Source organism: Electrona antarctica, assembly GCF_951216825.1.
Source record: "Electrona antarctica genome assembly, chromosome: 1".
Classification (NCBI taxonomy): domain Eukaryota; kingdom Metazoa; phylum Chordata; class Actinopteri; order Myctophiformes; family Myctophidae; genus Electrona; species Electrona antarctica.
Genome location: NC_136806.1, coordinates 40,888,473 through 40,915,470, shown reverse-complemented (window position 1 = coordinate 40,915,470; position 26,998 = coordinate 40,888,473). Strand labels below are relative to the sequence as shown.

Sequence of the window (26,998 nt, the reverse complement as noted above, 5' to 3'; positions counted from 1 at the left end):
ATAGTATTCCGTTCGAGACCATGGGCTATAGCCCATCGTCTCGGAGTGATTTTCGTCTTTTTTTCAAATCCTCAAAAATGATGAAAAACGGCATGCTATAGTATGCCGTCCGATATGGGCTATAGCCCATGGTCATAAATGATGAAAAACGAGGATTTGAAAAAAAGACGAAAATCACTCCGAGACGATGGACTATAGCCCATGGTCTCGGAGTGATTTTCGTCTTTTTTTCAAATCCTCAAAAATGATGAAAAACGGCATGCTATAGTATGCCGTCCGATATGGGCTATAGCCCATGGTCATAAATGATGAAAAACGAGGATTTGAAAAAAAGACGAAAATGACTCCGAGACGATGGGCTATAGCCCATGGTCTCGGAGTGATTTTCGTCTTTTTTTCAAATCCTCAAAAATGATGCAAAATGGCATGCTATAGTATGCCGTTCGAGACCATGGGCTATAGCCCATCGTCTCGGAGTGATTTTCGTCTTTTTTTCAAATCCTCAAAAATTATGCAAAACGGCATGCTATAGTATGCCATTCGAGACAATGGGCTATAGCCCATCGTCAAAAAGGATGAAAAACGAGGATTTGAAAAAAAGACGAAAATGACTCCGAGACGATGGACTATAGCCCATGGTCTCGAACGGCATACTATAGCATGCCATTTTGCATCATTTTTGAGGATTTGAAAAAAAGACGAAAATCACCCCGAGACCATGGACTATAGCCCATGGTCTCGGGGTGATTTTCGTCTTTTTTTCAAATCCTCAAAAATGATGAAAAATGGAAATGGCATGCTATAGTATGCCGTCCGAGACCATGGGCTATAGCCCATGGTCAAAAAGGATGAAAAACGAGGATTTGAAAAAAAGACGAAAATCACTCCGAGACCATGGGCTATAGTCCATGGTCTCGGGGTGATTTTCGTCTTTTTTTCAAATCCACAAAAATAAAGAAAAAGGGAAACGGCATGCTATAGTATGCCGTCCGAGACAAAAAGGAGTAAAAAAGGATGAAAAACGAGGATTTGAAAAAAAGACGAAAATCACCCAGAGACCATGGACTATAGCCCATGGTCTCGGGGTGATTTTCGTCTTTTTTTCAAATCCTCAAAAATGATGAAAAATGGAAATGGCATGCTATAGTATGCCGTCCGAGACCATGGGCTATAGCCCATGGTCAAAAAGGATGAAAAACGAGGATTTGAAAAAAAGATGAAAATCACTCCGAGACCATGGGCTATAGTCCATGGTCAAAAAGGATGAAAAACAAGGATTTGAAAAAAAGATGAAAATCACTCCGAGACCATGGGCTATAGTCCATGGTCTCGGGGTGATTTTCGTCTTTTTTTCAAATCCTCAAAAATGATGAAAAATGGAAATGTCATGCTATATTATGCCGTCCGAGACCATGGGCTATAGCCCATGGTCAAAAAGGATGAAAAACGAGGATTTGAAAAAAAGATGAAAATCACTCCGCACTTAAGTGCAATAATTGTGAGGTATTTGTACTGAAAAACACAATGAGCAGAAAATAAAAATGTAAATCCAACAAATTGAGCAGGGCACTGCAGGGACTTGAACCCCGTTCTGGTAAACCAGGAGTACCACACCAGTGCCTTTTTCTTTTGTTTTGTTGTAATTTACAGGTTCCAAAAGCAATCACATTCATTTACATTTCAAAAGTTAAAGGACCACTTCACCACTTTTCAACTTATCTTCATATAATAGATCCTCACTAATAATCATGATAAAATGGCACAATTATTGTCTCCACCAGGCCGAAGGCATGGGGAGAGAGTATGTTTTGCACTCCGTCCGTCCGTCCGTCCGTGTGTGTGTCCGTCCGTCCGTGTGTCCGTCCGTCCGTCCGTCCGTCCGTCCGTGTGTCCGTCTGTGAACAGCTAATCTCTGGCACCGTTGGCTTGATCGCAGCCATACTCTGCACACACACTCCCTGAATGCCAGAGCTGAACCTCTGCCCCAAAGTTTTCACATTGGCCTGTTATAGCGCCACCAGGAGGCCGCTTTGTGCAAAACAAATGTTTTGACAGTACACCTACATTACGCAAATTGGTACACAGTCTCTCTAGAGCCATTCAACGAAACGGGTCTTTAAGATTTTTCAGACTCCATCCTGATTGGCTAAGATTGGCTTCCAAAGTTCGCAGGAGTGCTCCGTTTCAAACACAATGCTGCAAATCATGAACACATGGTGTGATTTCCGTGAAATTTTGCACGCACATTCCCACTAGGTCGAGGAAGAAATGCCACTTGAATATTTTCAACTCAGCCTCATGGTGGCGCTATAACTGGCCGATTTGTGTTTTTACCTATAACTGCACCGATCTGTGTAAAACCATGTATGCACACTCCCTAGAGGCCAAGGAAAAACCTTTGCCTGCAATTTTTCACATCTGCTCTTTATAGCGCCACCAGGAGGCCGACATATGTAAAACACATTTTCTAATATTACTCCTTCAGATTTTATCCAAATTTCACGCAAATCGGTACACATGCTCTCCATAGTCATGTGATCATGTGATTTGTTTGATTTCTCATAATTATCCATCCTGATTGGCTACGATTGGCTTCTAAAGTTTTCAGGAGTAGCCCGTTTTGTACAAATTGCCACAACTCCGCAACGCAGCGTCCCATTGCGGTGAAACTGTGCATGCCTATTCCCACTACTAGGCTGAGGAAGAAATGCTACTTGACAGTTTTCAAATCAGCCTCATGGTGGCGCTACAACAGGTCGCGCGCGCGCACACGCACACGCACACACACACACACACACACACACACACACACACACACACACACACACACACACACACACACACAGACAGTTTATATTACTCCTAAACATTTTGCCAAACATCACACACAATCCTATCCTCCTGGTGGAGACCTGTGCCCAGAAGGGCACTTTTTCTAGTTTTCTACTCTGTCTGTGTCTCATAGGAGGGCTGTGGTCAGTTCAGAAACCAGTCTGTGTAGGAGGGCAATGTGAAAAGGGTTGGATATATTCCTCAGCCTAGTAGGAAAGTACCGGTATGTGAAAGATTTCACGTAAATGGCATGCTGTGTTCATGATTTGAGGCTTTTTGTTTCAAAAGGGCCAATCCTGCAAACTTTGAAAGCCAATGTTAGCCAATTAGGATGGAATATGAAATATGGGACAGATCCATCTTGAACACATGAGTATAGAGATAGTGTGTAACGATTTGCAGGATTTTTGGACAGAATCTGGAGGAGTAATATCAAAAAACATGTTTTTCAAAAGTCGGCCTCCTGGTGGCGCTATAACAGGCCGTTCTGGTCATTTTGAGGCAGAGGTTCATAGTTGGCATCCAGGGAGTGTGTGTGCGAAATTTGGCATCGACCGGGTTAACGGTGCCAGAGATTAGCTGTTCACAGACGGACGGACACACGGACGGACGGACACACGGACGGACGGACAGAGTGCAAAACATACTCTCTCCCCATGCCTTCGGCCTGGTGGAGACAAAAAGGTTTGTCCTTGACTTCTAGGGAGTGTGCATACAAAGTGTTACACAGATCGGTGCAGTTATAGGTAAAATCACGAATAGGCCCGTTATTGCGCCAACATGAGGCTGATTTGAGAAGTTTCAAGTGGCATTTGTTCCTCGGCCTAGTGGGAATGTGCATGTCAAATTTCACGGAAATCACACGATGTGATTTGCGGCATTCTGTTCAAAACGGAGCACTCATGTGAAATTTGGAAGCCAATCTTAGGCAATAAAAAAAGGAGTATGAAAAATCTGAATGACCAGTTTCATTGAATGGCTATAGAGAGACTGTGTACCAATTTACATGATGTTTGGACAAAATCTGTAAGTTTAATGTCATAAATGTGTTTTGCAAATATCGGCCTCCTGGTGGCGCTATAACAGGCCCATGTGAAAAATTTGGGGCAGAAGTTCAGCTCTGGCATCCAGTGAATGTGTGTGCAGAGTTTGGCTGCGATCAAGCCAACAGTGCCAGAGATTAGCTGTCCACAGACGAATACACACGGACAGAGTGCAAAACATACATCTCCCCATGCCTTCGGCTGGTGGAGACAATGATATAAAATACAATACCGATTGGTATTATTTAAGTGAGAAATAATGGACCAAAGTTACGTTTCCGAACTTTTATTGCTGAGTTAGATCATAAAATGTAGCAAATATGTTAAAGAAGAAATGCTTCAACTTAAGTGATTGGCACTGAAACATTAAACAGACACAAGTTTCACAGTTGCCCAAAATGATAATGCTATCAAAATGACGTTAGCACGCCCCCCTAAATCCTACTATAAATGTGCCACGTCTCTGCGTCTCTGCGTGCGTACGGTTGTAATGCACATAATTCGAGAACTGTTTGCCCCACCGACTTCACATTCAACACACGGGTTCCACCACCCCATTCAACTGTTATCACCCGATAATCAAGAAAATGTTCGTAATCAGCACCTTAGAAATACCCCCAGTATGTGATAATCAACATACTGGGAAATGTGTCACTGATGTCGCTGTCCGACTGACTCGCTGTCCGAGTTACGCCCGATAGGCAGAGTTTCCATGCACCGACAATAGAGTTGGAAATGACACGTTCAGCAGGGGGAGTCCTTGACCAGGCTATGTCTGCACCACCCTGCATGCGTGCAGTCCGGGGGAATACAGCCAAACACCACAATGTCTAGTATGCCAGTATGGCCATATTGGCCGTATTCCAACATCCTGATAACGGTTGATTTCTCCACACCCCCACAGGGAGTGCAGTGCCCGGTATCGAGTCGGTCGGACCCACAGTTCTCCAGAACCACTACAAAAGGCTGCCAGTGGGCCTAATCAGCATAAGGCCCCTCACCTGTGCAATTCCCAGCCTCAGCCTCTGCCTCAGCCAATTGATTGCTATGACAACCCCACACCTGCAAATTGAATACTTAACCACTACACTTTTCACAGTTAGTTTGCACTCTTCGGGCACAGGCAGACAGAGGCAGACAGACAGATACAGAGATCTCCATATACAGTATCGGCACAAAAGGGACACAGACAGATAGTTAAAACGGGTGCTATGACAAGTTGACAACGGGTATTATTAGGTTCCCAAGTTGCATCGTTCTCAAGTAGGCCGGTGGCACGTACATGACATACGCTTCGTAGCATGACGGAAAACATACTTGCACGGTCTGCTTCCGTATGTCCCGTGCCAGCATATGACGTCATATCATATGCTGCTAAGGGACATTGGTACATATCTTCATCACGTCATGGGACATATACGCTTCGTAGCATGACGGAAAACATACCTGCACGGTCTGCTTCCGTATGTACCGTGCAAGCATATGATGTCATATCATATGCTGCTAAGGGACATACGCATCGTGGTAGCACCTGACTGATAACATTACTTGCATGCTCTGCTTGCGCAAGTAATAAAGGTCAGAATTATTTCAACATATTGTATGAAACATTTATTCAAGTACCACAAAGTGTCACAGCATCTGACATTTGTACAACCCTAATTTGCATATTACCAAAATGGCAGCTATGTGAAACCAAGTTCTAACTTAACTTGGAGTCGATTTGTTTTACTAATCATTAGAAACACATTGGAATGTTCCAATTTATACTCCCACAGCTTCCTCGCTGTATGCACCTTAACCACCCACTCCATTGAGGTCCCCACGAAGGAGCCCTTCCTCGATCACCAGCATCCTGTTGCATACGCTAAAAGATCTGAGCCTTCTCGAGAACAATACAGTGCATCAGAGTAGACTACTCCAACAACCTGTTTAGGTGCACTCGGAAACTACAAACTTGTAGTTGTCTACATTCTCCACTACCTCTGCATTTATGTTGGAGCCTCTTGGTCATGTCATATAGTCTACCACCATCTCCTTGGTCTTGCTAGCATTGAGCCAGAGGCGGTTTGCCTTGCTCCAGTGCACTACCTCCTTAACCATGCGTGCTCAACAGTGTTATCACCTGAGATACATTCACCTGAGATGCAGCTGACCACTGCAATGTTATCTAAAAAATTCATCTGTAGGTGACAACTGACATGTCTTTTAGTTGAAGCGGAAGTCAGATGTTTATAGGGTGAACAGGAAAGGTGACAGCACTGTGCCCTGGGGAGTGCCTGTGATGTTCACCAGCACATCCGAACAGACAACACTGCAGTCTCACATACTGCAGTTTGCCCGAGAGATAGTCTTAGATCCATGCCTGACACATAACTCCATATATAGGCATAAAGGGACACAGAGAGGCAGATACTGAAATCTCCAGTTGCATCATTACAAATATGTTCTGACATCTGCATAGACTCCATATTTGGGCATGTCTGACAAAGAACTCCATATGGGCATAAAAGGGCCTGTTCTTCTGATATCTGCATGTTCTGACATCACATTGTGATATATATGGAATTAATTCTGACTATGCCACACCTCCTAATTGATTACTTAGTAATTACACACTGAGGGTCGTTTTTTTTTCCAGGCCTGAGATTACAAACCAATTTCCAGGGTTGTGCAGATGTACATATGAGTATACCCATATACGTATGCCTATATATTCTATATCTGCAAATGGTTCATACCCTAACCAGTCAGTCCAAGTGAAAATGGCCAGATCAGACTTTAGGTCTTCAAGTTTATTTATAAATGTGTAGGGCAGAAACCTCTTATCTCCATATTTTAACTTTGGGGTTTTTTTCGTAAATGAATGCCCTACTCGATCACACTACAGCCTTTATTGCTATTTTTGCATATGATTCCTGAAAAGTAACAGTTTTGGACATATGAGGTTTCCACTCGACAGATTAAAAAGAAATGTCTTCTCGTCAGTGACAATGACCATAACATGACATAATGACGTGATAAAATAAACAGTCAGACTCAACAAAATAAATTTAAAACAAATTTAAAACATTTGACTTACACATTTATACAGTAGAACAGCTGTGAATCATTGTTTGCAACGATCATTTGTTGTTTGCCGTTTTGCTCTCTTTTCAAGCTTGCAAACTCATTAGTGCTTCAATGATTATTATACAAAGAAAACAACACACTCAATTGTATTTAACAAAGATCAAATTAAATAAACTGGTCATGACAACACAAAACATTCCATGCCAACAGCTGAAGCAGATGAGATCCTTGCAACTTGTGGTTAAATTGTAATTAAGGCATGGGTACATCAACGTATGTTGTGTTACTGTAATAGAACAATGATGGCTTTAACTTTACTGACGTCCATTTATAGATTGGTCAAGTGTCTAATAAAGGTCCCATTCTAAACCATGCACATCCCATGCTATAATGCTGTCATTCAGAAAATAAGGCTTTTTCCGCATCAGCTGCTAAAACGTGGGGTCTTTTTAAAATGGCAAAGTTTCTGTTATATAGCGGTGATGTTCTGCCTTTGATTGACAGTGGTTGCTAAAACTCTAAAGATGTCAGATTCCTGTTTGTCGACGTCAGTCCTGGGACGAACAAAGGTCCAAATGGACCATTAGGGGTTTGTAATTCTGAGATTGTATAACTCAGAGAATGTACAAATGAACCCATGGTGGTCCATTTGTACATTCTCAGAGTTAAACAACCACACTGAGGATTTGACAGTGGAGATTGCAGTTCCAGAGGGAAAAAAAAACTGGGGGTCCTTGGCCTAGTGCATATCAAACTGGGGGCCTCCAGTGACTGTCAGCCCCACTCCCACTCCCTCACCCGCTGGCATGTGTCAACCACCCCTGCCCCTTCACCCAGGCTGTTACACGTCAGTTGTACTACCCGAAAAGGCAGGATTATCAAACGCTACATGAGTTTTCCCAGAGCCTTTCTTGGCTCCCCGCTGGGCAAGTGCTGCCCCCAGAGGCTCAATGTATCCTGGCTCCTCATGGTCCTCATCCTCTTCTTGGATTATCTGTCAAAGAGGAGACACACTGGTAAATGAAAGCCCGGTAATACGTTGCACAGCAAGCGTGCAGATCATGCTTTTTGTTGACGACGACAGGGGACATCAGGGGGAATCATTTTTAGTTTTTGTTTTATACAAATGAGAAGTGGATTTTGCCAGGCGGCAGCCTATCAACCCATAGTCTCCATCTCTGCATTGAGTGACTTCCCACATGACTTGAGACAGACATAAACAGACTACTTGTGGACCCTATTGGAAACAAGTGTAATGCTTAATTGGGTCGTCCACTCACAGTTAACAGCCTTTGTATTGAGTTTGTGCTTGAAATGTACTGTAATTCTGCAAACTGTTAATACATTTTTCAATCAATCAATCAAAAACTTGTATGGAAAGTACAGAATATATATAACACACTTTTAAACTAGCAGTTGTTGTAGATGTGACAAATCAAGATTGAGTAACCTTCATGGACTAGGTGCCTTGCCTTGCCTAAAACTTTATACATTTTACTAAAATGAATAAAGTAGAATTAGAAGAGAACAGTTTACAGACAAGCTGCCGGAGGCATGGTATCGACTACTGAGTGCCTGCACTTCTCCCTGCCTGTGAGCTCTCTTGCACAGCTGTGTGTTGGCTTGTGCAGCCTGGAGCCGTGATGGCACTCACAGTGAACCACATCTCACTTAATGATTAATAGGTCTGCCTGACTGCCTTTAACAAAATTCATCTCCACAATTGAATATAGCAAAACATATAATAGGCAACTCTTAAGGTGAAATAGGCTCAATCTTACCCCCTTCATCCCTCCCTTCCCCTCTTACTCACACTGAGGGAATCCCTCTATCCCTTTCTCCTTTTCTCCCGCTCTCTCACTGATCGAGCTCCGATTTGACGTCTCCCACAACAGAAACCGGTGCCAGTCACACTGGCTTGCTAAGGCTTCTGGGAAATTGAGGCCCAATGCATTCCTATTGCAATGGCGACGCGGTACGGGAGCGTTCCTCCTTCACACCATTTTAAGACGGAACGATGATGGCGGCCGGGTGGTTCTTCAAAGGTTAGTGAAAAACTAGGCAGTCGCTGAAGGGAATTATTTTGCAACCAGAGGTGTGGCACTCATATCCGCCGATCAGACTCATGTGCATATAGCATGAGGAAACCCCGCTCAGCTGGGGTTTAACATTGAGCGTTCATTTGCTGTTGGAGTGTCCTTTTTCAATTTATATACTTTTTCTTTTCATCAGATATCGATGATTTATTTTTCTTTGAGAAACTAAAAAGGGATCCAGGACACTTCTAAATCGATAGAACTGTATTTCTTTTATAGATAGAAACTTTTACCATACTTCACAATACTACTTTTTTACCTCCAAAAACTAGGTACGTAGCAAATAGCTAAACCTAATAATTCAATATTTCAAACGTTCTTTCACAGAGAAGCTGAGATTTGACAGTTTGTAGCGGTCGACAGTACTTGCACGCTCTGCTTGCGGCCTACTTGTGTGCAACAAGCAAGTAGGCACTCGACAGAGTGCAGTTCTAGTTGTATTATAAGTTTCCTACATGTACTTTATTATAAATTATTCTATGATTACAACTGTATCCATAGAAATGTAAAGAGAGTGGTTATTCAAAAAAACAGACCAATTAATGAATTGATTAATGTATAATCTATTAATCTATCACCTGATAGATTCATTGATTATAAATTAAACAATGAGTGCTCTTCAAAGCTGTGTAATAACTGCTAATAAACATGCTGTTTGGTCATAAGCATTAAAGCTGCTATAAGCAATAATTTGTCAAAATCTTAATGACATTTTTTGGGGTTTTTTTCTTTCTTTTTTTTGGTATTTAGACAGCCAGCAATGGGTAGAACGCTCTCCAAAAGGGGCCGCAATCTGCATTCAAAGATTTTCCTAGAAGCTTTGTCATTGGTCGATTTGCCTGTCCATTTCCTGATTGGTTAGTCATTGCGACCGGGTTTTTTCGACCAATGACAAAGCTTCTAGGAACATCTTTGAATGCAGATTTCGGCCCCTAGATATTTCACAGAGACTACATTTTTGGGGGGAGCGTTCTACCCATTGCTGGCTGTCTGAATAATAAAAAATAAAAAAAAGGTCATTCAAATGTTGACATTGCTTATAGCAGCTTTAAGTTACTCAATTTAGTTAGTCAATTTAATTCACAGAAGGACAGTGGATGGACATGGACTGGTGACATAACCAATGCATGAATTCATAACAACGACGATGAAGGTAGTTCAAATGTAAACTCACCATAGTAAGGGGCGAATCCTTCTCAGACATGTCAATGTTGTAGTCCAGAGAGTTGAGGCTTGATGGGGAAAGAACAAATGTGTTACCGTTACTGAAGCTTTTCTCAGGGAGCCTATGTAGTGTTTCATGTCAGGACACCAAAATGTATACATATAATATTGACCGCAGACCCCCATCTGAAAATATTGTGCCATTTTTTACTGATAAAAGTATTCAACCAACCAAACAAACAATCAATCAGTAAAGTGGACACCATATGCGTATTAAAGTAGGGAGCAGTCAGTGTTTTATCATCACAACACAGGTATCATGCTGTAGTGAAACCACTCGGACAAATTTATTTTGTAGCTTGTCGTGGAGAGCGATGTCTCCACTCTGTCACTTTGCATCAGTACGATGGTTGTGGAGAATGCTGCGGAGGGTCGTTTGTACCTGACTTTGTCTGCGTTAGAGTTTTCCTCATCGAATCCCAGATCTGTGGCCGTGTCGATGTTGAGGTTGAGCACAGGGTTAGCCCTGTCAGTGCACACACAAAAACGTACACACGCACAGACAGAATTAAATATAGATCATATCGATACATTTGATATGGACAGGGCAATACATAATTTATTAGATATAATGATGTGGTATATATATCTTTTTTTTAAATTATTTGAATAGACCGTCAAAAGTATGGTAAAATTAAGTAATAAAGTACAAAATGATGACACACACACACACACACACACACACACACACACACACACACACACACACACACACACACACACACACACACACACACACACACACACACACACACACACACACACACACACACACACACACACATAAACCACTTACTTGTACTTGGTCATGGCCACAGTGTGCATGGCTTTAGCCGCCTTCAGCTTCCTCCGGTAGCTAACACATGAATTAATTGGATTCAGTTGAAACAGATCCAGTACCTCTCTAGTCAAAGTCTTTATCACACTATAAAGCAATAAGCCACTATAGAGAATTTGAGAGTGTGACTCAGGTGTTATTAAAAGCCAGTGAAAAGAAATACAGTAGGTCTTAAGTCAGGATTTAAAAGCTTCGATGGACTGTTACTGTATTAAGAGCCAGTGAAAAGAAATAGGTCTTAAGTTAGGATTTAAAAGCTTCAATAGACTAGGCCGATCTCTAAAGAGCAGCAGCAAATGTGCGGTCAGCCCTGCAAGCTGGTCTCCTCTTATGTTCAGAGTCCAAAGGGAAGCATGCACATCCCAACAAAAACCTTTTCAGGTGATGAACATCAATACGTACAAATTAATGGAGGAAAGGAGGGGGAGTCTGCACACCGTAGGTCCCAGTAGATTTCAAAACAAATAACAGAACCTTGAATGTATTCTAAAAGTGAAAGGAAGCCAATGAAGTGCAGCTAAAACTCAGATTTGTTTGTGCTGGTGAGGAGAGCAGCTGCATTTTGCACCAGCTGGAGGCATTGATGATTGATCAATGTCATTATAGAGATAATTGCAATAATGATTAGACGGCGACACCATGAGATGCTCTTCAGACGCCATTGGATGCTCTGAAGAGTATCCAAATGTACTGTGCGTGTGCTCTCGGCTCTCCACATGAATTGCTTCTGCTTCTTTCACACCAACAGCCAGCATAATGATCAACGAATTGTTAATGTGTATTATAGTAACAGAGTGGCCATTGCAGCGAGAGGCAAGCAATCAGCCAATCCACAACAACGATTGTGCAACACAATGGGAAACGGTGGGGGTGCTAGACCAGCACCAGTTGGGGAGATAGACAAGTCGGTCCCTAAATAGGCCCTTCTGACCCCGTTTCCGGGGCCCATGAGATTGGCTGCTCCGTCTGTCTCCCCCCCCCCCAAATCCTTGCTTACTTTCTGCGTGTGCACAGCAGAGATGTGGTGAGAACTGACAAAACGATGATGCACCCACTGACGAGGCCCGCCAGGAAAAAGGTAAGAGGATTTTCTTTTGGTTCCTCCACAGACACAGTCCCCTGGAACGTAAATCACAATCAAAGCAACAATAACAGTCACAGTTACAATCACAATTAGGCTTGGATGGTTTTACCTGTGTGTACACAGGTACACACACACACACACACACACACACACACACACACACACACACACACACACACACACACACACACACACACACACACACACACACACTTACAATGTCTATGAGGCCAAGCTGACGCAGTACAGCAATATGTTCAGCAGAGAGCATCTTCTCGAGAGCTTCAGGTGGAAGGGCGGTCCCATTAGAGTAGACACAATACAACTCCATTATAGTGTCCTTTTGAGCCCTGCCGAATGATAGCACTCAACCAAGTCAATACCGGCTGAGAGAGAACACTTTACAACAAAAACATGCCAGAATTATGTTTATGACGTTATGTTATACCTAACATATAATTTACGAAATGTCTGAATGTCTGTCTGTATGTCTGAATGTCTGTCTGAAACACTGTCACTGGTCCTCACTGGCTGCACTCACATTCAACAATTTTTCTCTCAGAAACCGTAAGGGCTACAGTTTCAACACTTGGAGGGGAGGTACCTAATAATTATTAAAATGAATAATAATTACATCAGTCGGCCTCATGTTGGCGCTATAACAGCCGACTTTACATTTCGCCTTATAACTCTTGAACTGTAGGTTGTAAAATCAAAATGTCTCTTTCCCTGGATTCCTTGGGTCATGAGTGGCACATCTATCTCCCTATATAGGCCACGCCCATTTGTGTCAGGATAGATTTCCTGCCATTTAGAATTTTCTTCAAAACACACTTTTTGTTCTTCCACCTACAGATTTGTGTCCAAATCTCACAAACATCGGTACACATAATTTCTGGACCTATCCGAATAAAACACAGCTGGCAGAATTTTCATAGTCCGTATCGTTCGGCTCTAATCGGCTTCCAAAGTTAGTGGGTTGGCTCTTCTACAAAAATAAAACTTACAAGTTAGTTACAAGGCTGCATTCTGTCGCGCGTGCCAAGCTGTCATTCTCTTGTATTATTTTCCCACCATGGAGTAACCTCGCATCTCGGAGGACAGTCGAGACGGGCAGTGTCGGTAGGCCAATCAGAGGCAGGCGGGCGTTACCATGTCTATGCTCAGATGCACACTAGATATACGCGTAAGGACTAGTCAAATTTAATTTATCTGAAATTCTTCTTGCGTCACAAGCTACATCATTCAGTAGAGAGGCACATACACACAGTGTACAATAAACAAAAATACATCGCATGGATGCACCTGGGACGTATCCTCAGTGATGTATCCCAAGGTCATCGGGTTTTGGGTCTCACAACATCAGACACCTCATCGATCAGTCCCATTTTCCCATAAAAACTATAACCAACAGATAATGTGCATTTCATTGACAATCTAACATAATTAAGGGAATATCTGTCCAAAGCAATGTCGCTGCTCCTCGCTAGCTGCACCTATGCCTCTGAATTTCTACACAGGCATTGATCATTTCAATATGGAGGTCTTAACGAAGCCCTTTTATCAATTTAACAATAGTTGGCACTATAACAGCCCACTTTACCTTTTGCCCTAAAACTCTTGAACCTTAAGTCGTAAAATCTAAATGATACGGACTATGACAATTCTGCCTGTGGTGTTTTAATCGGATAGGTCCGGGGATCATGTGTACCGATTTTTGTGAGATTTGGACAAAATCTGTAGGTGGAAGAGCAAAACGTGCGTTTTGAAGAAAATTCAAAATGGCAGAAGATCCATCTTGATGCAAGTGGCCTATATGAGGAAATGCTTCATGTCCCAAGGAATCCAGGGAAAGAAATTTTGATTTTACGACCTAAGGTTCAAGAGCTATAAGGCTAAATGTAAAGTGAGCCGTTATAGCGCCACCATGAGGCCGACTGATGTAATTATTCATTACATTAATTTTAATAATTATTATGAACCTGCCCTCCAAGTGTTGTAACTGTAGCCCTTTCGGTTTCTGAGAGAAAAATACTTGAATGTGAGTTTTCGCATTTTCCCATATAAGTCGATGGGAAAATGTAATTCAATAATACATTTAATTAACAGCGTTACATTTGTTAAATTGAAAAAAGGGCCTTATTAAGACCCTTATAATATAATGGTCAATACCTGTGAAAATTCTGAGCGATTGGTGCAGCCAGTGAGGAACAGCAACAGTGTTTCAGATAGACATTCAGACAGACAGACAGGACAGACATTCTGTTAATTATATGTTAGATGTACATATCTACAATAACTACAAGTAAGACGCGCGAACGCGGGAAGCGAACGCAGCTCGTAAATTGCAATAACAACAATTAGAATAAATTACGTACTTTAAGGTTTTTTTTTAGTTATTTTTTTTTTTAAAGATTTTTTTAAAGATTTTTTTTTAAGTTAAGTTTTTTTTAAGTTAAGTTTTTTTTAATTAAGTTAAGTTGTTTGTGTGTGTGTGTGCGTGCACGTGCGTGTGCGTGCATGTGTGTGTTTTTGTGTGTGATACATTAGTTTTGTTTGTTTTTTAAGATTTTTTTTAAGTTAAGTTTTTTTTAAAGTTTTTTCTTTGTAAGTTTTTTTTTAAGTTAAGTTTTTTTTTAAGTTAAGTTTTTTTTTATTAAGTTAAGTTGTTTGTGTGTGTGTGTGTGTGTGTGTGTGTGTGTGTGTGTGTGTGTGTGTGTGTGTGTGTGTGTGTGTGTGTCTGTGTGTGTGTGTGTGTGTGTGTGTGTGTGTGTGTGTGTGTGTGTGTGCGTGTGTGCATGCATGTGTGTGTGTTTTTGTGTGTGATACAGCTGCGCCCTCTGGTGGCGGGCGGTTGGTGTTACAGCGTGACACACACACAGACAGACAGACAGACAGACAGACAGGATCTGCTGGGTCTCATAGTAAATGCTCACTGCGTTCGCAATCACTGCGTTCGCAATAACAGCATATTATAAGATAGTTGGCACCACCTGGTGGTGGGTGAGCTGAATGAAGTCAAGAGCTGAAAAAAGTACATTTGAATGGGTGGGATGAAGATGATGTGCTCACCTGGACTCTTCAGTTTCAGTGTCAGGTCTGATTTTCATAACTTGAACAGCAGCTTTGGTAGCAGTGGTAAGTACCCTTGGATAGAAGGTAGAAGAAATAATACACTGACAAGACCTGATTTCAAAGATTCCAAAGTTGTTTCTACCACAGAGTTGTTGTGGAAATGGCAAATGTTGTACTTTAGGCTATGAAACCGCCTTACCTAATGATTTCATTTTTGTTCTTGTTGACTTCCTCTACAGGTGAATCAAATCGAAGCTCAATTTTATATGATTGGTCAACCGTGAAAATCTAGAATATAAACAATGAGCAGAGAGAGCAATTATTCTTCCCACCAGGTAATGAACTCACCAGACAGACAGACAGACAGACAGACAGACAGACAGACAGACAGACAGACAGACAGACAGACAGACAGACAGACAGACAGACAGACAGACAGACAGACAGACAGACAGACAGACAGACAGGGCAAGTTTATACTGCATGTATAGCAAATTTCAACAAGGCAAATATACTGTACAATTTCTTCAGGCTTCTCACCTCCAGCACTGTGGTTGTTGAGAGGCCACCCGTGTCTGTTGCTGTTACGTTCACCAAATACTTCCCTTTCAGATTCGTAACAAGCTCTTCAAGAGATCTGCAATGTAGAAAAAAATGAAAAGCTAAAAAGATTTAGTAAAACACTCAACAGAAAGCTATTTTAAATATGTATTTTTCAGCTTTTTATTTTATTTAAGCAGGCAGACAGAAAAGTGGTCTGGCAAAAGGCAGCCTCTTTTGGGTGCAAGTTTGGGAACCCCTGCTCGATAACAAATCCCTTCTGCAGAAAACGCTGATCTACAAGCACGCAAAATTGTAGATTTTGTGACTCTTAAGAAGAGCGTCATCTATAAACAGCTGCAATGCAGAAAGGGACTCACTGGATGACTGCGATGTAAATTTCATTTTCCTGTGGGGCGCGGACAGCTTCAAACAGAATCCTCTCGTCGTTCGTTTGATTGTTGGAGTCGTGGAATTGCACTGACGTCACTTCAAACGTAATTTGCTGATGGATCCCAGAGTCACGGTCTGTCGCCTGAAATGTGTGTGTGTGTGTGTGTGTGTGTGTGTGTGTGTGTGTGTGTGTGTGTGTGTGTGTGTGTGTGTGTGTGTGTGTGTGTGTGTGTGTGTGTGTGTGTGGAGGGGGGACACACACTTAAAGCAGCTAGCTCATGCATCAACAGAGACAATTTAATTTATGGATTATTTGTGTCACTTCATACTCACTTTAACACTGGCCACCGATGTGGCCTTGCTTGCACTCTCTGACACCACAACTAAACACCAGAGAGGGAATCAAATCACAGACCGACAGACGTACAGTACCACCATAGATATATACGTTGATAGATATACGAGCTCACTGTATATAGTATCTGAAATATCTTGTACATCCACTCACCAAACACGGAATCTGGGACAATGAATTCTGGAACATTGTCATTTATATCCACAATGTTGATCACCATTTCTCCTGCAACAATTCAGATTATTAATTCATATTTTCTCTTTCCACAGATCTGTGCACTCATTCTGAAGTGGAGCTGCCTTTACAGATTGAAACAACCTACATTCTGCACATGTGTGTGTTTTTGTGCGCCTCAAGTAACTGCATGTGAATGTGTATTCTGAATCTGATATAGTTCGCTTACAAACCAGTCATGCCCTACAACAAACTGCACAATTAGAACAACTATGTGAGCTCTTCCAACCACAAACCCTAATGAATCGCAGTGCTTACCTGATACCGCGCTGTTGTTGGCTCCTTTTTCCGTGTTCACATCCACCACCTGAGCCTTCATTATCACCTGCACACACAGCTCATAATCCACTGTGACATTCGGGTTCACTATGACTTCCCCTGTTTTCTCCAAGAGGAACCAGTTGCAGGGGCTCAGCGTGTTGCTGCATCGGCACTGGGTGGATTCCATCTCGTAGACCAACAAAGGGTCGCCGTCTCTGTCCTTGGCCATAAAACACCCGACGGCTCCAGCGATCGTGCTGTTCTCCTTTACGTCCACGACCTCCGTCGGCAGGAACACTGGTCTTTCGTCGTTCACGTCCAAGACCTCCACTTCCACCACCACCATGGAGCTTTTGAGTTCCAGGTCTGCGGCCTCCACCCACATGGTGAAGTTCTTGTGAGCGCTCTCGTAGTCCAACTCGATGTCCGGGTCCACGGAGATGTTGCCTCTGTAACCTCCCTCCTCAGGATAGGTACGAATGATGAAACTTCGAGAGCTTCCATTAATGATGCTGAAGGAGATGCGGTTGAAGTCTGAGGTTTGGTCCAAATCCACCGCATGCACGGAGCCAACATCGCCTGATTGGTTGAAGCAAAGGAGTAGAGAATGTTTCAGTAACAGTGTCTACAAGTGAAAGTAGTTGATTGAACAAAGTTGCTTACCTTTCATCCCTTCTTTGACTGAGAATTTGTATGACGGTTTTGTAAATCGTGGAGTGTTGTCATTGACATCCTAGGAGGCATTAAGAGAAAATCAATAGATAGAACTAAATTGATTATGCACCATAGAGAAAATCAATACCACTATCTACAGTGGCAACTGACAATAATATAGGTGCTTGTGTGTGTGTGTGTGTGTGTGTGTGTGTGTGTGTGTGTGTGGTGTGTGTGTGTGTGTGTGTGTGTGTGTGTGTGTGTGTGTGTGTGTGTCAGGGTTAGGATTAGAGCAAGGGACAGATTTAGGTTTAGTTTTAGTGTTTGAAAGACAAAGGGTAAATGTAACTTTAATGCAAATTGTATGTCCTCATGAGCATACTTTGAAATACCAACACACCAGTGTGTATTCAGTTTCCTAACAACCTTGGTCTATTTGGGTGCTGCTGACAAACTGTACAGACCACAAAATGTATCATCAGGAGTATAGCATCAATGTGGGTTGACTAGACACTGGTGAGGACTCACATCCACTTGGATGATAACTGTGACCCACGTGGACAGGGGATGGGGATCAGTGCCCTTGTCGTTAGCAGTCACATTCAACTCAATTTTTCCCTCTAGCTCAGGATCCAAGTCCTCTCGGTCCAGTTGGGTTCGGTTTGTCAGAACTCCAGTGTCAGGGTCAATCGTGAAGAGATGACTGTACTCGCTTAGCACAATTCCAAACACAATCTGGCTGTTTTCCGTCCCTTGTTCGTCATCATCAGTAGCCTGTAGGGAACATTGGAAGAAACAGATGGTAGAATCCAATATTTTATATTATCAGATATGCCACCTGGAAAAATAAATTAAAAACCATCACCATGTTTTCTGTTTGTAAGTGAGATTGTGAGGTCCAGCCACGATTTGTTGTATAAGATTTACATGCAGGATTATACTTACTATAGTTAATTTCGTTTGTGGTTCTTAGTTGAAGTTGTCAGAGTTACATTTATTTTTAAATTTATTTTTAAATTGTCTTAGCGACTTACACCCTATACTAGGCTACTTTGACAAATAGCAGAAATAGCCAATGCATTGCGAGCGCGATTGGTTTTTTACATTTTTTGAAGGGCACTAGCCCTCCAATGCATGGCTTTCCGAAATTACATCATAGGCCAGCCAAGTCTATGGAATTTGTCGAGAGCCCAATTATAAATTTCCTGTCCCAGCAAAAGTCTATGGAATTTAAAGGGATATTTCACTTAAAAAAAAAACGTTGTCATTTTATCGTCTACTCAGGCTTATGGGAGCACCCCAGACAGTTTGATTGATTGATGCTTGATTCAGAATTTAGATATTCATTTTAGCTGCCCCGCCCCCTTCCTATACAAACCCATTGTAACCGTAATTTTAACCATGATATATTCCTCGAAAAAACACGTCCTTTTTTCTGGTGACTTCTAATACGTGAGGGCCGTGTTTTTTCATTTACTTTTTCATTTATTTTTTTAAAAAGTATGCAGAGGCCGGAGGAGACAAAATAATATATTCAAAATTAAAGATTAACCATATCCCCTAAAATGGAGGGATATCAAAAGCAGAGTCATGTTCATGGATATCCTCATCGTAAATACCTGTATTTTGAGGTCCACATTTTCACCCTCTTTAACAAACTCCAGATAAGGATTCCTGTTGATTTCCGGCCTGTTGTCATTGATGTCAGTCAGTGTGATCTCTAACACTGTTGAGCCTGTCTTGTTGTCCGTGTCTCTGGCTTGCAGGGTGGCTGAATACAGAGACGTGACCTCTCGGTCAATCAGCCTGCTGTTTGCCACATACACCACTCCTGTGTCTGGATACACATCGAAATACTTGCGCCTGAAAGAAAAACAAAAGAGCACACAGGAATAACCCAGTGTCACAACGACAAGAATAATTAAGATGAATGATTGAATTGTGTTTTCATTATACATGTCTGTCTAAACAGACATGTATAATTTCTAAACAAAAATTGCACAGGGCAGATATGACAAATAACTTAAATTGAATTGAAATGAAATTACTGACATGTATTCATTTTAATATATCTAGAAATAGCCGATTTGTAGCTCTGCTATTTACACTATTTTTTGAAAAGTATGAAAAATATTTCTTCCAACAAGGAAACTATGACAATTATACAAAAATAATTGTGATTATCTAAAAAATAATTGTGATTAGGCTCTTTCTCCATTATGTAACAATTGTGACATGCTTAAAGATGGATCGAGTGCAGTGATGTTTGTACTTTTTCTGTTTTGCACGGTTAACATTACTCTAATAGACCTCCAGGTGTGGTTATAATATTCCAATATGTCTTCCCTGTGTATTTTTGGTTTCTTCCTGAAAGCTGAAAGTCTTTGAGTCAAAAGGCCCAATCGAAACAACACCATTTTAGTGTCAATCAATCAACATCATAACCCTAACCCCTCCCCTAACCCCTCCCACACTATCATACAACAACAGCTGTGGGTGATATATATAATATATAGGCCTATACAAATTCCATCCTGCTCATAATTATACTGTACATTCATTCAAACTCAGAATTTCATGCTAGAAGGCTTCCTTACCTTTCGTTGTAGTTGTTAGGTCCGCACCAAAGTGGTCCAGGTGTTATTTTGTGCAAAAACGCATTATTGGCTATTTCCCCTACCACACCATAAGCCCTCAATGGGGCGTTGGGTTTTAGTGCTAATTTGCTCATTTCCATTGCTCGAAAATCCTTTTTTTATATAAATCCTCTCTGGACCACTTTGGTGCGGACCTAACAACTACAACGAAAGGTAAGAACGCCTTCCAACATGAAATTCTCCTTTAATCATTACATCCTGATGCGAGTGTATATATAGACAAAATATTTTGGAATATTACAATTTGATGTACAGTAGTGTCATAATTAAATGTAATGTTAAGGCACACAGACTATCAAGAAACATGACTTCATGTCAAAAAGGTTGCTGACCCCTGCAGTATATAAAGGATAGTTATACATAGTGTCTGGGAGCAGTCTGTAGATGAGTTTGCCTTCATCCATTGTGTCAGGATCCTCTGCCTGAAAAAGAACATGACCCTTTGTGAATGTCAGATCAATCCAAAAATATTCCCAGTTCCTTGCACATTTTACTACATGGGTTTCTACATGGGTTACATGTAGTTAACTACAGATAGTGTGTGTAGCATCTCGTTGCAGTCGGTCAGAAGCCTTGTATCTCCATATTTCAATGTTCTGTAAATTAATGCATGCTCTACTTTGTCACACAACATTAATAGCAGATGTACAAGCTTGTAGATGTGCTATTTTTAAACTTTTTAAGTGAAAGTGTCTGTCTGTAGGTCTGTCTGTAGGTTTTATGATATTTTTAACCAATGAAAAGAGCTTACTAAATAATAACTGCCTTGATTGGATCCATTGGAACACAATTTCCTGTAAAGTAAATGTTTTGGACGTACTGCATAAGGGTTCCACCCAACAGCAACGATACTCTATACAATATATTGTATATACATGTATGCTAGAAACTATTGTGTTTTCTATGGCCATGTCATATGCTTCTGACATACAGACAGTATATGCACATTACAGAGCATACCAAATAATACACAGAATAACCCTATTGAATTTCTCAATCAAATCAAACCATTATTTATGGGAAGTAGCTGTCAATAATGTCACGATTACTGTAGCTCATTAAGCTTTAATCTAAAATACTACAGATTGATAAGTAAAAACTTACAGTGATGTTGGCGGCAACTGCTGTACCATTTGGACTGTGCTCCTTAACAGATATCGAATAGGACTCCTGTGGGAATTTGGGGTTGTTGTCGTTGATGTCTTTGATCTTGATGGTGACAGTAGCAGTAGAACGGAGCGTACTGTCTTGTACATCTTCTGCTATCACCTGTACCGTAAGACAAAGGAAACCAGGAAATAGCATCATGTTCACCAACAGCACAACTTGTAATTTTTATTTTTGTACCCCTTTTTCTCCCCAATGTAGTCGTTATTCCAATTGATTCCTCCCCACACATACCGGTATCTGTATTGTCACTGCTGTTGTATCCTACTGTCTCACCTACCAGTGTGAAGCCCCCACCGGGGGGATGTAGAGCATCCGTCCTACTCCTCTCACCCAACACTCCGCCCCAGCCGTAGGAATACGTGCAGTGACAATTATCACACTCCCTGCCTGGCTTCCCTCCCCTGAACACGTGCCAACTGTGTTTGGATATGGACCAAGGTGGATTCAAACCCACAACCTCTGCAGTAGTGGGCAGGGCACTGCCACACCCAAGCGCCTTATCAACAGCACAACTAATTCAGGCCTCACACACATGCAGATGCCATTTCCATTTTATCACAAGTCTTGCTAAATTACCTGCACATGAATTCACTGTGAGCGGAGTCGGACTATAAATTCTGTCCAACATTATCCTGAGCTGAGATACAAACAAATCTACATGCAAATAGTGCACTGCAATCCCATATACACCGGTCAACTAGTGATGAAGTCCACTAAGAACGGAGTCCCGCAGCGCTCATTAGGCCCTCTCCTATTTTTGAGTGGTGCCTCCGATGTATGTGTGTGTGTGTGTGTATGTACAGTATGTGTGTGTCTCTGTATCCGAGCACGGACAGCTGAAACACCTAAAGTGGCCAGTAGAGTACAGCACAGAGTAAAGTGGCACAGAGTACACTACAGTACGAGCCCTGGGCACGTTCCTGGGGGTCTGGATGTTCCGGGGACCCCCACACGGACCCCACGGGGACCCCCACACTGTAACTCTTGTCATTTCTCGACCGTTTCGGACGCGGGAAGGCTCGCCGGAACCGGGCCGGACCCCTGGGCGCGTTCCTGGGGGTCTGGTTGTTCCGGGACCCCCACACGGTAACTCGATTTTTTTCCAAACATTATCTAAGTACTGTAGAGAGCACAGTACACTACAATACAGTACAGAGCACAGTACAGTACAGTATCCATAAATAAATGTCTAGTTGCACCACTCAGTTCACACAGGTGTGATTTTCAAGTGGTTTTAACCAGTTTTGGTGTAACAGCTTACGCGCTTTTCCTTATCTTATCTTAATATAGTATTTACTGGTCCCCTGGGGCGGGGAAATTACTTTTCTGCATTTACCCAGCGAGATGGCAGATCAAATTGCTCAGATAAGTGCTCTGTGGCGAGCTTTTAGGTGTTAAAAGACTTGCTCAGAGACACTTCGACACATAGACGGACAAGCCGAGAGTCAAACTTAACTCAGCCAAGGTTGCCAACCTGTCTCACCAAACATGATGATTTTGAAATTGGCTTCCCAGTGCAACATCATTCTCAGGTTTCATTGCTTGACACCTCAATTCTGCAATCTGTGCTTACCTGAATCACCATCTCTTTTGTTTTCTCGAAATCCAGTTCCTGCGTGTTTTTGACCATGAGCTGAACAACGCTCTCTGAAAAGGCAAGCAAGGGACCCACAGCAAACACCTCCTTATAAGGTCCGTCAATGCTCAGTTTGATTTCTGCGTTTTTCCCCTGCAAACATCAGAAAATGATGACAGGCATACTTTATAAAACCTAAATCAGATCATAAAAGTCATACATTATTAACATAATGCAAAAGCTGTGGTTTCCCAACTCAATACAAGGGATCTATAGAAATATATCCCAATGAGTGAGTATGCCGACTGATTCATCTGAATCTTAAAATCTTAAAAGAGAAGGCATACAATGGTAGCCTGTTTTTTAGTGCCTTGTACTGTCTCCGCACCCTGAGTGAAGTCCACCCGAATTTCTCACAGGGATTGTCTGTAATAAATCTAGATAAACAGATACACTGCATCCATTAATAGGCTTGAGGGTTTACAGTAAAGCATTGGCATTTTCTAATTAACTATCTGAGAAGGGTTTAATAAGCAGTGAAATCCTTAACCTTATCCAGTGTGGTACTGGTGTACTCAAGTACTGACACACGTTGCATTGCAACGTGTTGTTGTGAGCTTGTAGGTCGTTAACTATATTATATTTATATTTTGATTGCAGTATAAATACTTTTACTTAAGTAAAAAAAGGATTGCATCACATCACTGACCTTATCCATGTCTCTGACTGTCATGTTGATGGGAACATTGCCTAGCGAGTGCTCAAAGACCTCTCCTGTGAAGTTATCCGCCCGTATGCATTCACTTTCAGCAGAATCACCACACATGTAAAACTCAGGGTATTGATCATTTATGTCTTCAATGGTGATCCGTACTTCTGCAAAGGCACTGGCCTGAACACCATGGATGTTTACATTGGTCTCCATAGCCTGGGGAATAGAATACAATTGAAAATAGGATTCAATTACAATTACGTTACAATTATATTTATAATTGAGTATAATTAAGTACTGTACAATTACAAATCGTCCCCTTCTTAAATGAATGGCCTAAGTCTGATTCAAAACAAAACTAGCCTATATGATATTTCCTAATCATTCCACAAAAAAAACGTTTATGACTATTAATTAATTAATAGCACTCCTTTTCAATTAGGACGTCGAGGTGGCCATGTCATTAGGAGCCGACTTAGGCTAAAAAAAAATTAGTTTAAGAAAGTGACAAATTTGGAACTTTAGAAGACGCTCTTAAAACTGCAAGAACGGTGTAAGCAGCATATATATATATATATATATATATATATATATATATATATATACATACATATATACATACATACATACAGGTGCTTGCATACATGCACCTGACGAAGCCAAGCGGCAAAACGCGTCGTGCAATAAAAAATGAAGCATAAATAATCTTGTCCCGAGTCTCTGGAGTGTGCGACTGTGCGGTCCCTTCCTTTCCCTGGGGAAGTTCTCTTTGGCCTGCACATATATATATATATATATATATATATATATATCTCCTGTAACTACCATACATACTGTATATCTGGGAACAATAGGAGGGAGCCAGGGAGACATAAAATTGAGGAAACTAAAATAAAAATCAAAGCTGTACCTTGACTCTCAGAGTGACGACATCACCAACAACTTCACGGTCTATGTCAGAATTGACAAATATAGCTCCATCATTTTCTGAGATGCGGAACAACGCGACTGCTCTGGAAACTGTTGCAGCTGCGGAAACAATTCCAATGTCAACGATTCATCCAGTAACATCATTCATTAATAACATTCATTCATTCATTCATTCGGTCGTTTGTTCGTTTGTATGTTCATTCATTCATCCATTTATCCTTTAATTAATTCATCCATTCATAATGTGTCCGCCCTGTCACTCATCCTATCATTCATCCAATTAACCCAGCATCCGTACTCTGGGGGGGAACAATGAACATTATCCAAAAATAGTAGATCTGACTACTGTAGATCGGTTATTTTTGGTGTAGAGACTTGGGCCCTTATTTATCAACGCGTTGATAAATAAGGGCCATAGTGTAGATGGGAAAAAGCAGTCAACGTCCATTTGCAACTAAGGCGTGTTTTACTAAGATTAGAGGATTTAAACTGCAATAACTGCAATACTGTTGTTGAGGCTCACATTCAATGCTGTAGGTGATACGATCGTTGATTCCTGTGTCCTGGTCTATGGCCAACACTTGAAATATAGAGTCGACCTGGCAATACAAAAATAAACCAGTCAGTTGAAGAAGTCTACACACAAACACACAAATGGCTACTAAATTCTCGGTTGCTGAAGTACAGCTAGGCTGAACGAGTTCACGTCAAATTCACAGCAACTGTGCTTGACATGAGTGCAATAATACATAAACACAAGTAAAGCGTTATTCATAGTCTGGATTTTTGGTGGTGAGGTGACCACCGAACTACAACATGACGTCACAAGCCGCGGTGAAAAGCAAACCACCGCCACCGCCCCAGCCATTCTCTCTGTTTTTACTCACCACCGCTCAACGTTATTTCAGCTCCGGTGGTCAGCTCACCCCCGGAGCGATGCAGGTCACCTGACCACCGAAAATCCAGACTATGAATGAGCCTTAAATGCCCAGTATCAGTGTTGCCAGCTTTTCCGAGAGAAAAAAGCAACCAGGCTCAAGCTCAAAAGAAGCGACTATAGGCCACATGAGCAGTTTAACCCTATATGGATCTTCAAACTCATATTAAAAGGCGTCAATTTACTATTGTCAAACAGACCTTGAAAAAGAAAAAGTGATACATTTTAAATATTTTTCGAAACATTTTAACAACACAAATCTGGTACAGCATTCTGGCACAAAATATTTTCGATGGGGGCTCTGTGGACAAATACATATTATTTTGTTGGGGGTCCGACATGAACATTTTTGAGAACCACTCGTTTAACCAGAATTAGGAAACAAGCCCAAATATGTAACTGCACTTAAGAAACAAGCCCCAAAACCTGAAACCTCCAACTACCAATATTTACAAGCAACTGTACAGAAAAACAAGCCCAAAGCTTATAACAAGCAGTATATGTAAACTCAGTGATAGCACATCTCTTTTCAGGCAATCTGAGAACCCATCGGCATATAAAGGAAAGATCACACCCGTGTGAAGTGAGGGGTGCTATATTAAAGTCTATCTCATGTTGATTAGGTGATGTAATGGTGATATAAAACAAACGGTGCCAACACAAACATTAAATGCCATTAACAATAAAGAGATGACATAATTGAACTAAAGAGAAACATTAAACCTGTATTAGGAGGGGCTAGCGCCCCTCAAATACAGCGCCCTCTTGAGTCTTGACATGAGTCAACAGTCTGTCTTGAGAGACAGACTTTTCAGGTGGTAGAACTAGATTATCAGTCCACCTTTTAGGAGCTAAAATCACTGCTCAATTTAGTCAGTTAGACCAGTGGCTCTCAACCTTTTCAGGCCGTGAACCCCCAAAATAATCATATTAGAACAGGGGACCCCTCCCACCCTGACCAAAATAATCATATTAGAACAGGGGACCCCTCCCACCCTGATAAGCACTTGACTTTTTCCGCATGTCGGACCTTTGGTGTGTCGGATCTGCATGTGCATCCCCACATCCCCACATACCCACATTCATTTTCGGGCCTGTTGAGAACTAGTTTTCGCGAGTTTAAATGGACAGGTATCAGTCAAAAGGGAGACATCGAAGAGGAAGGATGGATGGGGAAGGATCAATATATGGAATGTCAGAACAGAACAATGGAGATCTAAGGGGTTGAGGTCAGATGTAGAGTTGCTGGCCAATATTGATGACATCAGGGATCTCCATATATGAGCTTAATAATGATGACATCAGGGATCTCCAT

At 41.6% G+C, this 26,998-nt stretch overlaps 1 protein-coding gene across 1 annotated transcript in view; it reads right to left on the bottom strand.

Moving 5' to 3' along the window:
• Positions 1 to 6,732: 6,732 nt before the first annotated feature.
• The window catches only part of LOC306920340 (cadherin-related family member 2-like), a gene marked incomplete at its 5' end in the record, with an annotated part of 34,773 nt that continues 14,507 nt past the window's right edge, over positions 6,733 to 26,998 (bottom strand). Inside the window, 22 exons of the mRNA XM_079497057.1 lie at positions 6,733 to 7,941; positions 10,218 to 10,275; positions 10,650 to 10,733; positions 11,064 to 11,123; positions 12,103 to 12,224; positions 12,407 to 12,539; positions 15,262 to 15,336; positions 15,464 to 15,552; positions 15,805 to 15,901; positions 16,185 to 16,339; positions 16,531 to 16,580; positions 16,706 to 16,777; positions 17,045 to 17,626; positions 17,711 to 17,780; positions 18,230 to 18,475; positions 19,321 to 19,564; positions 20,719 to 20,780; positions 21,463 to 21,627; positions 23,102 to 23,257; positions 23,814 to 24,032; positions 24,727 to 24,845; positions 25,270 to 25,345. Of these exons, the coding sequence (XP_079353183.1) occupies positions 7,789 to 7,941; positions 10,218 to 10,275; positions 10,650 to 10,733; positions 11,064 to 11,123; positions 12,103 to 12,224; positions 12,407 to 12,539; positions 15,262 to 15,336; positions 15,464 to 15,552; positions 15,805 to 15,901; positions 16,185 to 16,339; positions 16,531 to 16,580; positions 16,706 to 16,777; positions 17,045 to 17,626; positions 17,711 to 17,780; positions 18,230 to 18,475; positions 19,321 to 19,564; positions 20,719 to 20,780; positions 21,463 to 21,627; positions 23,102 to 23,257; positions 23,814 to 24,032; positions 24,727 to 24,845; positions 25,270 to 25,345 (3,087 nt within the window). The 3' untranslated portion in view covers positions 6,733 to 7,788. The remainder of the gene's footprint in view (positions 7,942 to 10,217; positions 10,276 to 10,649; positions 10,734 to 11,063; positions 11,124 to 12,102; positions 12,225 to 12,406; positions 12,540 to 15,261; positions 15,337 to 15,463; positions 15,553 to 15,804; positions 15,902 to 16,184; positions 16,340 to 16,530; positions 16,581 to 16,705; positions 16,778 to 17,044; positions 17,627 to 17,710; positions 17,781 to 18,229; positions 18,476 to 19,320; positions 19,565 to 20,718; positions 20,781 to 21,462; positions 21,628 to 23,101; positions 23,258 to 23,813; positions 24,033 to 24,726; positions 24,846 to 25,269; positions 25,346 to 26,998) is intronic.